The 12,227-nt window shown below is 49.7% G+C and overlaps 2 protein-coding genes across 2 annotated transcripts; one reads left to right on the forward strand and one right to left on the reverse strand.

The window, feature by feature from the left end:
• Positions 1–363: 363 nt before the first annotated feature.
• On the forward strand, positions 364–1,506 carry LOC138414240 (uncharacterized). Its single transcript, XM_069541291.1, has one exon. It carries the CDS (start codon positions 364–366, stop codon positions 1,504–1,506), a length of 1,143 nt encoding a protein of 380 aa, XP_069397392.1.
• A 4,317-nt stretch (positions 1,507–5,823) lies between these two features.
• Positions 5,824–7,989, reverse strand: LOC138414241 (mucin-22-like). The gene has a single exon (XM_069541292.1). The coding sequence runs from the start codon at positions 7,987–7,989 to the stop codon at positions 5,824–5,826; it is 2,166 nt and encodes a 721-aa protein (XP_069397393.1).
• Between the last annotated feature and the right edge of the window lie 4,238 nt (positions 7,990–12,227).

Genomic DNA, 12,227 nt, shown 5'->3' on the forward strand with positions numbered 1-12,227 from the left:
ACCATGAGCACTGTTACCATGGGCACTGTCACAATGAGCGCTCTCGTCATTTGCACTGCTACCATAAGCACTATCAGCATAAGCACTGTCACCACGGGCACTGTCAACGTGGGCTCTGCCACTGTGAGCACTCTCACCTTGAGCACTGCAACAAGGAGAACTGTCACCATGGGCACTGCCACCATGAGCACACTCACCATGGGTACTATTACCATGAACAATTTCACCATGGGTAGTGTCACCATTTTGCACTGCGACTATGTGTAATACCACTATGGGCACTGTCACCATTGGTACTATCATTGTGAGCACTGTCACCATGCATGTTGTCCCCATGGGTACTGTCACCATGCGCACACCACCATGTGCACTGTCACCAGGGGCACTATCACCGTGAGCTCTGTCACCACGGGCATCTTCATCATGGGCACTATCACCTTGAGCACCATCACCATGAGCACTTTCACCATCGGCACTCAGACCATGTGCACTGTAACCATGTGCACTGCCAGCGTGGGCACTGCCATCAGGAGCACAATTACCATGAGCACTGCCACCATGAGGGCTTTCACCATAAGCACTGCCACCATGGGCACTGCCACCATGGGCACTATCACCGTGAGCACTGTCACCATGAATGATGTCATCGTGTGCACTGTCAACATGGGTACTATCAATGATAGGACTAACACCGTAAGCACTGTCATCATGAGCAATGTCACCATGAGCAGCATCACGATGGGCACTGCCACCATGGGCACTATCACCATGAGCATTGGCACCATGGGAACTGGCACCATTGGGCCTGTCACCACTAGCACTGTAACCATGGAGACTTTCACCATGAGCACTGTTACCGTAGTAACTGTCAGCATGGGCATTGTCACCCTGGGCACTGTCACCGTGGACACTGCCACAAGGAGCACTATCACCATGAGCACTGCTATCGTGAGTACTATCAGCATAAGCACTCTCAACATGCACACTGTCATGATGGGCAATGCCACCATGGGCACTGTCACCATGAGCAGTGTCACAATGGTCTTTGCCACAGTGTGCACTGTTACAATGGGAACTGCCACCATGTGCATGGTAACCATGAGCACTGTCATCGTGGTGACTGTTACCATGGGAATTGTCACCGTGAGCACTGCAACAAAGGGCACTGTCACCATGAGCACTGTCACCACGCGCAATGCCACCATGGGCACTTTCACCATGAGAACTGTCATCATGGGTATTTTCACCATGAGCACCGTCACTGTGAGCACTATCTCCGTGAGCAATGTCACCATTGTCACTTTCACCATGGGCAATGTCTCCATGGGCAGTGACACCATGGGCACTGCCACCATGGGAACTATCATGGTGTGCACTGTCACTGTGAGCACTATCACCGTGAGCACTGTTACCGTGAGCCCTATCACAGTGAGAACTGTCACCATGGGAACTATCACCATGAGCACTGTCACCAAAGCACTCTCATCATGGGCACTATCACCGTGAGCACCGTCACCACGAGCACTGTCATCGTGAGCACTGTCAGCATGCGCACCATCACCGTAAGGACTATCATTGTAAGCACTGTCACCATGAACACTGTCACCATGGGCAGCCTCACGATGGGCACTACCACAATGGGCACTATCACGGTGTGCACTGTCACAGTGAGCACTGTCACCATGCGCACTTTCAACATGTGCATTATCACTGTGAGCACTATCACCATGAGAAATATCACTGTGAGCACTGTCACCATGAGTACTGTCACCGTGTGCACTGTAACCATTGACACTATTACCAGAAGCACTATCACCATAAGCGCTGTCACCATTAGCTATGTCACCATGGGCACTGTCAACACTTTGAACTCTCACCATGTGCACTACCACCATGGGCACTGTCACCATGGGCACTATCACCGAATTCATTATCACAATGGGTACTGTCACCATGGGCACTATCACCATGGGCACGGCCACCATGAGCACTGTCAACATGGTCTTTGCCGCAATGTGGACTGTTAAAATGGTAACTGCCACCATGTGAAGTGTCACCATGTGCACTGTAACTACGAGCAATGCCACCTTGGGCAATGCTACCATGAACACTGTCACAATGAGAACTGTAACCATGAGTCCTGCCACCATGGGCACTTTCACCATGAGCACTGTCACCATGGGTTTTGTCACCATGGGCACTGTCACCATGGGCACTGACATCATTGGGAGTGTCACCACTAGCAGAGTAACCATGGACACTTTCACCATGAGCACTGTCACCGTGGTTACTGTCATCATGGGCACTGTCACTGTGAGCATTGTCACCCTGAGCCCTGCCACCATGTGCACTGTTACAATGGGCACTGTCACTGTGAGCACTGTCATCGTGGTCTCTATCACCATGGGAATTGTCACCATGAGCACTGTGACCATGGGCACTGTCCCATGAACAGTTTCACCATGAGCACTGTCACCATGAGCACTGTCACCACGCGCAATGCCACCATGGGCACTTTCACCATGAGAACTGTCATCATGGGTATTTTCACCATGGGCACCGTCACTGTGAGCACTATCTCCGTGAACAATGTCACCATTGTCACTTTCACCATGGGCATTTTCACCATGGGCACTGCCACCATGGGAACTATCATGGTGTGCACTGTCACAGTGAGCACTATCACCGTGAGCACTATCACCATGGGCACTATCACCGTGAGTACTGTTACCTTGAGCCCTATCAGAGTGAGAACTGTCACCATGGGAACTATCACCATGAGCACTGTCACCAAAGCACTGTCATCATGGGCACTATCACCGTAAGCACTATCACCATAAGCAGTGTCACAATGAGCATTGTCACCATGGGCACTGTCACCATTTTGCACTGTCAACATATGAACTACCACCATGGGCACTGTCACCATGGGCACTGTCACCATGGGCACTGCCATCATGGGCACAGCTAACATGGTAACTGTCACCATGGGCACTATCAACACGGGTACTGATACCATGGGCACTATCACTGTAGTCACTGTCACCATGGGCTCTGTCATAGTGGACACCATCAACATGGGCACGGACACTATGTGCATTCTCACAATGGGCACTATCACCATGAACACTGTCACCATGGGCACTGCCATCATGGGCACAGCCACCATGGTAAATATCAAATATCATGGGCACTATCAACACCGGCACTTTTACCGTGGGCACTGTTATAGTGGGCACTGTCACCATGGGCATGACCACTGTGAGTAATGTCACCATGGGCACTCTCACCATGGGCACTGTCCCCATGGGCACCAATACCATGAGCACTGTCACTATGGGCACTGTTACCATGAGAAGTTTCACCAGGGGCACTACCACAATGGGCACTGTCACCATGGTATATGCCACCATGGGCATGGTCACCATGTTGCACTGCCAACATGTGAACTACCACCATGGGCACTGTCACCATGAGCACTGTCACCATAGGCACTGTCACCATGGGCACTCTCAACATGGCCACTATCACCTTGAGCACTGGCACTATGGGCATTTTAACCATTGGCACTTTCATCGTGAGCTCTGTTCCCATGGGCACTATGACCATGAGCACTGTCACCATGAGTACTGTCACCATGGGCACTATCACCATGAGTATTCTCACCATGGACAGTGTCACCATTTTCAAATGACACCATGGGCCCTACCACCATGGGCACTGTCATCATGGACACTATCACCATGAGCACTGTCACCATGTGTACTGTCAGCTTGGGAACTGTCTCCATGGGCACGGCCACCAAGTGTATTATTACCATGTGCACTATCACCATGAGAACTGTCACCATGTGCACTGTCACTGTGAGCACTGTCATTATAGGCACTGTCACCGTGAGCACTTTATCCAAGGGCACTTTCACAATGGGCACTGTAATCTTGGGCACTGTCACTATGGACACTCTCACCTTGGGCAATGTCAACATGGGAAGTATCACCTTGGGCATTGTCCACATTGGCACTGTCACTGTGGGCACTGCAACCGTGAGCACTATCACCAAGCGCACTGGCACCATGGGCACTGCCACCATGAGCAGTGTCACTGTGAGCAGTCACCGTGAGCAGTCACCATGAGCACAGTCACCATGGGCACTATCACTATGAGCAGTCTCACCATGCACTGTGTCACCATTTTGCAATGACACCATGTGCCCTACCACCATTGGCACACTCACCATGGGCACTATCACAGTGAGCGCTGTCACCATGTGCACTGTCACCATGTGCACTATCACCATGAGCACTGCCACAGTGAGCACTAGCACCATAAGCACTGTCACCATGGGCACTGTCACCAGGAGCACTATCACCATGGGTAATGTCACCATGGGCACTGCCACCATGAGCACTGTCACCATGAGCACTGTCACCATGGGTACTGTCATCATGGGCACTGTCACTGTGAGCACTATCACTGTGAGCACTGTGAGCCTGGGTGATCTCACCATGGGCATTTTCCCTGTGAGCACTGTCACCATGGAACTATAACCATGGGCACTGTCATGGTGGGAAGAGTCACTATGGGCCCTATCACCGTGAGCACTCTCAACATGGGCACTATCACCGTGAGCACTGTCTCCATGGGCACTATCACCATGAGCACTGTCACCATGGGCACTATCACCATGGGCACTCTCACCATGGGCAATGTCACTGTGAGAAATCTCACCATGGGCAGTGTCACCATGGGAACTTTCATCATGCGCATTGCCACTGTGAACACTGTCACCATGGGTACTGTGACTGGGCAATGTCACCATGGGCACTGTCACCGTGTGCACCAACACCATAGTGTACGTCACCGTAGGCACTACAACCATGGGCACTATCACCATGAGCACTGCCACTGTGAGCAGTATCACCATAAGCACTGTCACCATGAGCACTCTCACCATGGGCACTGGAACCATGGGGACTCTCACCATGAGCACTGTCACCATGAGCACTGTCACCGTGGTCACTGTCATCATGGGCACTGTCACCGTGAGCACTCTCACCATGGGCACTCTCATTGTTGGCACTCTCACCATGGACACTGTCATCGTGGACACTATCACCATGAACACTGCTACTGTGAGCACTATCACCATAAGCACTGTGACCATGGGCAATGTCACTATGGGTACTGCCACCATGGGCACTATCACCGTGTGCACTGTCACCATGGGCAATCTCACCATTGTGCACTAACCATGTGAACTACCACCATGGGTACTATCACATTGGGCACTATCTCCATGAGCACTGTGACCAAGAGCACTGTCACCATGACAATTCTCATGGTGACAGTGCTCATGGTGACTGTACACTCGGTGATAGTGCCCATGGTGGCAGTGCCCATAGTGACAGTGCTCAAGGTGATAGTGTTCACGTTGGCAGTGCTAATGGTGATATTGCTCAGGTGGCAGTTCCCATGGTGACAGTGCCCACAGTGATAGTTCCCATGGTGACAGTGCCCGCAGTGATAGTGCCCATGGTGATCGTGCCCACGGTCACAGTGCCCATGGTGACAGTGCACATGGTGACAGTGCTCACTGTGATAGTGTCTATGGTGGCAGTGGCCACAGTAACAGTGCCCATGTTGACAGTTCTCATGGTTGCAGTGCCCATGGTGTCACTGCCCATGGTGACAGGGCTCACAGAGATAATGCCCATGGTGGCAGTGCATATAGTGGCAGTGCCTATGTTGACACTACCCATGGTGACAGTGCTCTCAGTGATAGTGTCTACGGTGAGAGTGCCCATGGTTTTAGTGCATATGGTGTCAGTGCAAAAGGCTGACAGTGCCCATGGTGACAGTACTCCCGGTGATAGTGTCAATGGTTTCAGTGCCCATGGTGACAGTGCTCATGGTTACAGTTCTCAAGGTGATAGTGCTCATGGTGATATTGCTCACGGTAACAGTGCCCATGGTGACGTTACTCTTGCTGACAGTACTCATGCTGACAGTGCTCATGGTTGCACTGGACAAGGTGATAGTGCCCATGGTGGCAGTGCTCATGGTGACATTGCTCAAGGTGGCAGTGCCAATGGTGACAGTGCCCATGGTGGCAGTGCTCATGGTGATCATGTTCACAGTGTCAATGCCCATGGTGACAGTGCTTATGGTGAAAGTGCTTACGGTGTTAGTGCTTATGGTGATAGTGCTCACGGTGATAGCACCCTGGGTGACAGTGCTCATGGTGACAGTGCCCATGGTGACAGTGCTCATGGGGTCAGTGCTCAGGGTTGCAGTACCCATGGTGACAGGGTTCACAGTGACTCTGCTGATGGTGGTAGTGCCCATGGTGACAGTGCTATCGGTGACAGTGTCCATGGTGACTGTGCACACAGTGATAGCACCCATGGTGGCAGTGCCCATGGTGACAGTGCTCACGGTGATAGTACCCATGGTGGCAGTGCCCATGGTGACAGTGCCAATTGTGACAGTGCTCATGGTGATAGTGCACACAGTGGTAGTGCCCATAGTGAAAGTGCCCATGGAGACAGTGCCTATGGTGAAAGTGCCCAGGGTCACACTGCCCATGGTGACAGTGCTCATGGTGACAATGCCCATGGTGATGGTGCTCATGGTTAAACTGCCCACTGTGACAGTGCCCATGGTGATAGTGCCAGTGGTGACAGTGCTCACGGTGAAAGTGCCCATGGTGACATTGCCCACAGTGATAACGCTCAAGGTGACAGAGCTCACGGTGATAGTGGCCATGTTGACAGTGCCCTTGCTGAGAGTGCTCATGGTGATATTGCTCACGGTGACAGTGCCCATGGTGAGAGTGCTCATGTTGAGATTGCTCATGATGACAACACTCATGGTGGCAGTTCCCATGGTTACAATGCTCATTGTGGCAGTGCTCATGGTGATAGTGCTTATGTTGACATTGCTCCCAGTGACACTGTCAATGGTTTCAGTGTCCATGGTGACAGTGCTTACAATGATATTGCTCACGGTGGCAGTGCTCCTGGTGATACTGCTCAGGGTGACAGTATGCACAGTTCCCATGGTGAGTGTGCCCACTGTGACTTTTCCCATGGTGACAGTGCCCATGGTCACAGTCTCCATGGTGAGAGTGTGCATGGAGAGAGTGCACATTGTGACATTTCCCACAGTGAAAATGCCCATGGTGACAGTGCTAACGATGACAGTGCCCATGGTGACAGTGCCCATGGTGATAGTGCCTATGGTGACAGTGCTCATGGTGACAGTGCCCATGGTGAGAGTTCTCATGGTGACAGTGCCCATGGTGACAGTGACCACAGTGACAATGCCCATGTTGACAGTGCTCACAATTAAAATGCTCATAGTGACAGTGCCCATGGTGATACTGCCCATGGGGTCAGTGCTCACAGTGAAAGTGCCCATGGTCACATTGCCCACTGTGATAGTGCACAAGGTGAGAGTGCTCACAGTCTTAGTGCCCATGGTGACAGTGCCCAGGGTCAGAGTGCCCATGGTGACAGGGTTCACGGTTACAGTGCCCATGGTGACAATGCTCACGATGACAATGCCCATGGTGACAGTGCTCATGGTGGCAGTGCCCATGGTGACAGTGCTCATTGTGGCAGTGCTTATGGTTGAAGTGCCCATGGAGACAGTTCTCACAGTGGAAGTGCCCATGGTGGCAATGCCCATGGTGACAGCGCACATGGTAACATTGCCCATGGTGACCCTGCTCAAGGTGATAATGCCCATGGTGACGGTGCCCATGATGGCAGTTCCCATGGTGACAATGCCCACTGTGGCAATGCCGATGGTGACAGTGCACATGGTGACATTGTCCATGGTGACAGTAGTCACAGTCATATTGCCCATGGTGACAGTGCCCATAGTCGCTATACCCATGGTGACAGTGCTCATGGTGATAGTGTCCATGGTGACTGTGCTCATGGTGGCGATGCCCATGGTGACAGTGCTCTCGGTGATAGTGCCCATGGTGCCAGTTTCTACAGTGACAGTGTCCATGATGGTAGTGCACATGGTGGCAGTGCAAAATGCTGACAGTGCCCATGGTGACAGTGCACACAGTAATAGTGTCCATGGTGACTGTGCTCATGGTGTCAGTGCTCATGGTTGCAGTAACCATGTTGACAGTGCTCACAGTGACAGTACTCACAGTGACAGTACCGATAGTGACTGAGCTCACGGTTATAGTGCTCACGGGAATATAGTTCACGGTATTAGTGCCCATGGTGACTGTACCCATGGTGACAGTGCTCATGGTGAAAGTGCTCGCGCAGCTTTGGATTTGGCCCCTCCTCTGCATGTAGGTCGCATGAGGGTGTCTGTTCTTCACTCAGGACGGGGTTAAAGGAGCCACTGATTCCGGGGCTCTGGCTCACTCAGGCCGTGTGGACTGAAGGGTATGGATATGGGGTGAGCCTGCGGCGGCAGAGGCCGAGATGATGTTGCACCTGCCAGAGGCGCGCTGTGTGTTCTCCCGGGGAAGTTGTCCCTGGATCACGAGACCCTGGCAGTGACGGGCTGCAGAAGTTCCCGGGAGGGGAGGTAGGGATAGTGACCTGTGCTCGCACACAGGCTTCTTGGTGGCTGCAGCAGCAGCCTTAGCGGCTCATGCCCGTCTCTGGGGTCCTCACTGATAGCCACGTCTCACGCCCTTCTCTGGAGCTCCTTTAAGCAGTGCTCATAATCCCCTCTCGTCGCGAACCAGGAAACAGAGGCAAGAAAGAGTCTCTTGTCTCTTTGGCAGCTGCAGACATTTCCGGACTCCCTCCTGGCTAGCCGTGGCACACTAACCCCTTCAGGCTATGTTCATGCCGCCAACCCCAGTCCTCTCCCTGCGATCTAAGCTCAGAAGCCCAAGTCTCAGCTCCCAGTCCCCGCCCTTCCCGGCGGGTGAGCAGACAATGCTCTGGGACTGGTGAGTGCTGGCAGGCACCGATCCTCTGTGCGGAAAACTCTCCGCTTTGCCATCCACACCCTGGTGGCTACGCTCTCCTCCATGACCCTGAAGCTTCCCCCCTCTGCCACCCGTAGTCTCTGCCCACAAAGGGGCTTCTAGTGTGTGGAAACCTTTCCTCCTTCACAGCTCCCTCTCACTGGTGCAGGTCCCATCCCTATTCTTCTGTCTCTGTTTTTTCGTTTTTCTTTTGCCCTACCCAGGTACGTGGCGGAGGTTCTTGCCTCTTGGGAGGTCTGAGGTCTTATGCCAGCGTTCAGGGGTGTTCTATAGGAGCAGTTCCACGTGTAGATGTATTTCTGATGTATCTGTGGGGAGGAAGGTGATCTCTGCGTCCTACTCTTCCACCATCTTCTCCTGTCTCAATTTCTAATTTCTGAAAGTACCTTACATACACTGTTAGTAATCTTCACAACCATTTGAGCTGGGTAAACTGAGTCAGGAAGGTCAGAATTATTGAACGAATGAATGAATGAGTGAAAAGTTCAGTAGCTTTAACGTATCTGGGACAGTCATAGTCTAACCAATTTTCAATCCACAAGCATTTTTTACAATTCTGAAAACTTCCACATAATTGTAAATGGGACAATAGTAGTAAATTACTATTTGGATAAAGAAAAGATACAAGGTAGCACAACATAGTTTACCAACTTACAAACAGACACATTCAATTTGGTGCTAAGTCATGAAATATTCTTCTGCAATTTATGAAAAATATCCAATAGGCATGTAATGGCCAAAAAGTACAAATGATACAAATATCTATACACATGACAATGTACAAATTGTGACATAAATCTATCAGAAACTAGAAAATCTATGTTGGTCTTATAGTTCCAGCTTGCTAAAAGATACAGGTTTTGGGTGGGAACACAGATAAATCCAGACCTGGCAGGGTTTCCAGAAAGTATGGGAACTAGCAAAGAGTATGCCTCTGGATGGCAGTGGGTCCAACATGAAATAAAACAGTGCCTTAATCGGTATGTTGTATGCTGGGATGGAAAATATAGGAGCAAGGGATATTTGGAGAATCAGACAGCTAAGTATTTGACACTAACAAAATCTACCAGTATCCCACAGGGCCTCAGGTACCATGCAAGGGTTTGAGGGATTCCAGTATTTAATTAAATCAAAATGTGACAATGGGAAGAATTAAGGACAGCCTCAGGGATAGATGAACTGGGGATGTTGCAACAGGACATGTCTCAGTTAACCTGATGGGTTCAAAATGCAGGAAGTGGGTATACGGGACAAGACAATACCCTAACTGTAAGAATAAAGGTTTCGGCAGGGTAGGGCCTCATGTTCCTAAGTGTTGAAATAGAGCTCTTTAGCTTCTTCCTCCTACATGTAAGATTCTTTTAGAGGTTAAGATGATGCTGGGCCTGCAAGCTAAATTTAAATGGCTGGAATTAGGGAGAGAAAATAAGTTACATAGGCTCGGAACCAGGAAAAGCCGAACTAACGGTTTGCCTAAATAGAATTGAATGTTGGAACTGAATATTTTAATATGTAAACATTTTACTGACCCCAAAATGTGGCTTACCACACTCCCCCCAATCTCACACCGCCCACCCTAACCTGCAGTGGCTATGGGTCCCTTGATTTCCATGGAAATATAGAGAAAAGAGACACTGATCTGGCTTTCAGGTATTTAGTAAGTTGTTAGCCTCACATCACATACTAGTATCATGTAAGTAGGCCATCTGAAGTAGGAAGCTTAGGGGAAAAACCTTGAAAAATACTTAAAAGCTTAAGCCACATCTCTATACTACAACACCTTTCACAATTTCTTCTCAGATAAGCATCATCCCCATCAGTGAAAAAACTCGTATCTCATAATAATAAAAACAGGCCTAAATATTAAATGTGTGTCTTTGGAGGTCCCATCTATGGGATATCTTCCTGGTACTAGAAAAGTCGCCAGAAAGATCAATCTTTGCACCCCTCCCTGAAAGCTTACCACCAAGGAAAATGACTAGATCCATAGATTTCCTCCCTCAAACCAGCTTACCTCAAACATAAATCATTAGCAACTCAGCCTTTACTCACATTATCACAGTCATAAGAGTGGTTAGGGAGCAAAGCACTAACCACGGGAACTAAAACAGAGGTCACCCAGGCCAAGCTGGGCTGATGGCAGATATCTGCTCCTTACGCTTGGGTGCATAATGCGACTCGCCACAATGCCTTTTTCACAGACCCTTTTTAAAGTTTCTCCACAAAATCCAACAGGTCATGTTCGTTCATGATGCTTCGAGATAAACAATCGTCAAGAGAAAAACATGCAATATGTCTTACAATGTTGCAGTCCTTAAAAATATGTCAAGGAGATAACCATGTAGACAAAACCAGAGCATTTAAAATAATCTGTATTCTACAAACATACCAGTGAATGCTATTAATAAGGTAATATGACAGAAAACAAAATGAGACATATATGTAAGACTGTTCCCTTTAGTGTACAGAATTCATGGCAGTTGCTGCACTATCGAGCTACTTACATCTATGACTGTCTGTTCTGGTAATACAAAATGAGGCCAAAGTGTGTCAACTTGTTTCCCACAGAAACCAAAAAATCTACATGAATCACTTTTCTCCTGTGCCCTTTCACCTTATCTGCTCCCAGTTCTCCACGAATGTCCTCTTCCTTCTCTAATTATTCTCCTCTTCATTTTGCTTGGCCTTGCACCCAAGCATGCAAGACAGAGAATCCTAGAGGTCCAAGATTCTAGAGTGGCTGTTTGCAAGGGGGAGGAGGAGATTACAGTAACTGCCACACTGTATATACTTCTGTGCAAAAAGGGACAGTATTCAGAATGTCGCTCACATATAAAAGAGCTGGATGGCAGGATACCTGTGTGGCCCAAGGAACTAGAGGTAGCAAATTATGGGGAAAACAACTGTAACCAAAGGCTGCAAGAGGAAATGTTTGCAACCAGCTCTGTCTCCTAGCTCTCTGGTATTTGCGTCCAACGGGCAGAGTCTATTTTGTGAAGCATCAAACACTGAAAAGAAGACTCCTGCTGCTGGAAGATGACAGCAAGTAACATTCATGAGGGTAAGAATGCAAGATCAAGGTTTGTCCTAGACACAATGCCCATAATGGAAAAAAAAAAAAAAAAGAAAGAAAGCAGAAGAGAAATGTTAGTCCAACCTGGCCCATCCTCGCCCTGCCCAAGGAAGGTAGGAGTCAAGGAGACGAAACTAAAAAAGAGCCTTGGACCACAACATTCTCCACAAGGTACACTCA

This window comes from Delphinus delphis, chromosome 13, assembly GCF_949987515.2.
Source record: "Delphinus delphis chromosome 13, mDelDel1.2, whole genome shotgun sequence".
Lineage (NCBI taxonomy): Eukaryota > Metazoa > Chordata > Mammalia > Artiodactyla > Delphinidae > Delphinus > Delphinus delphis.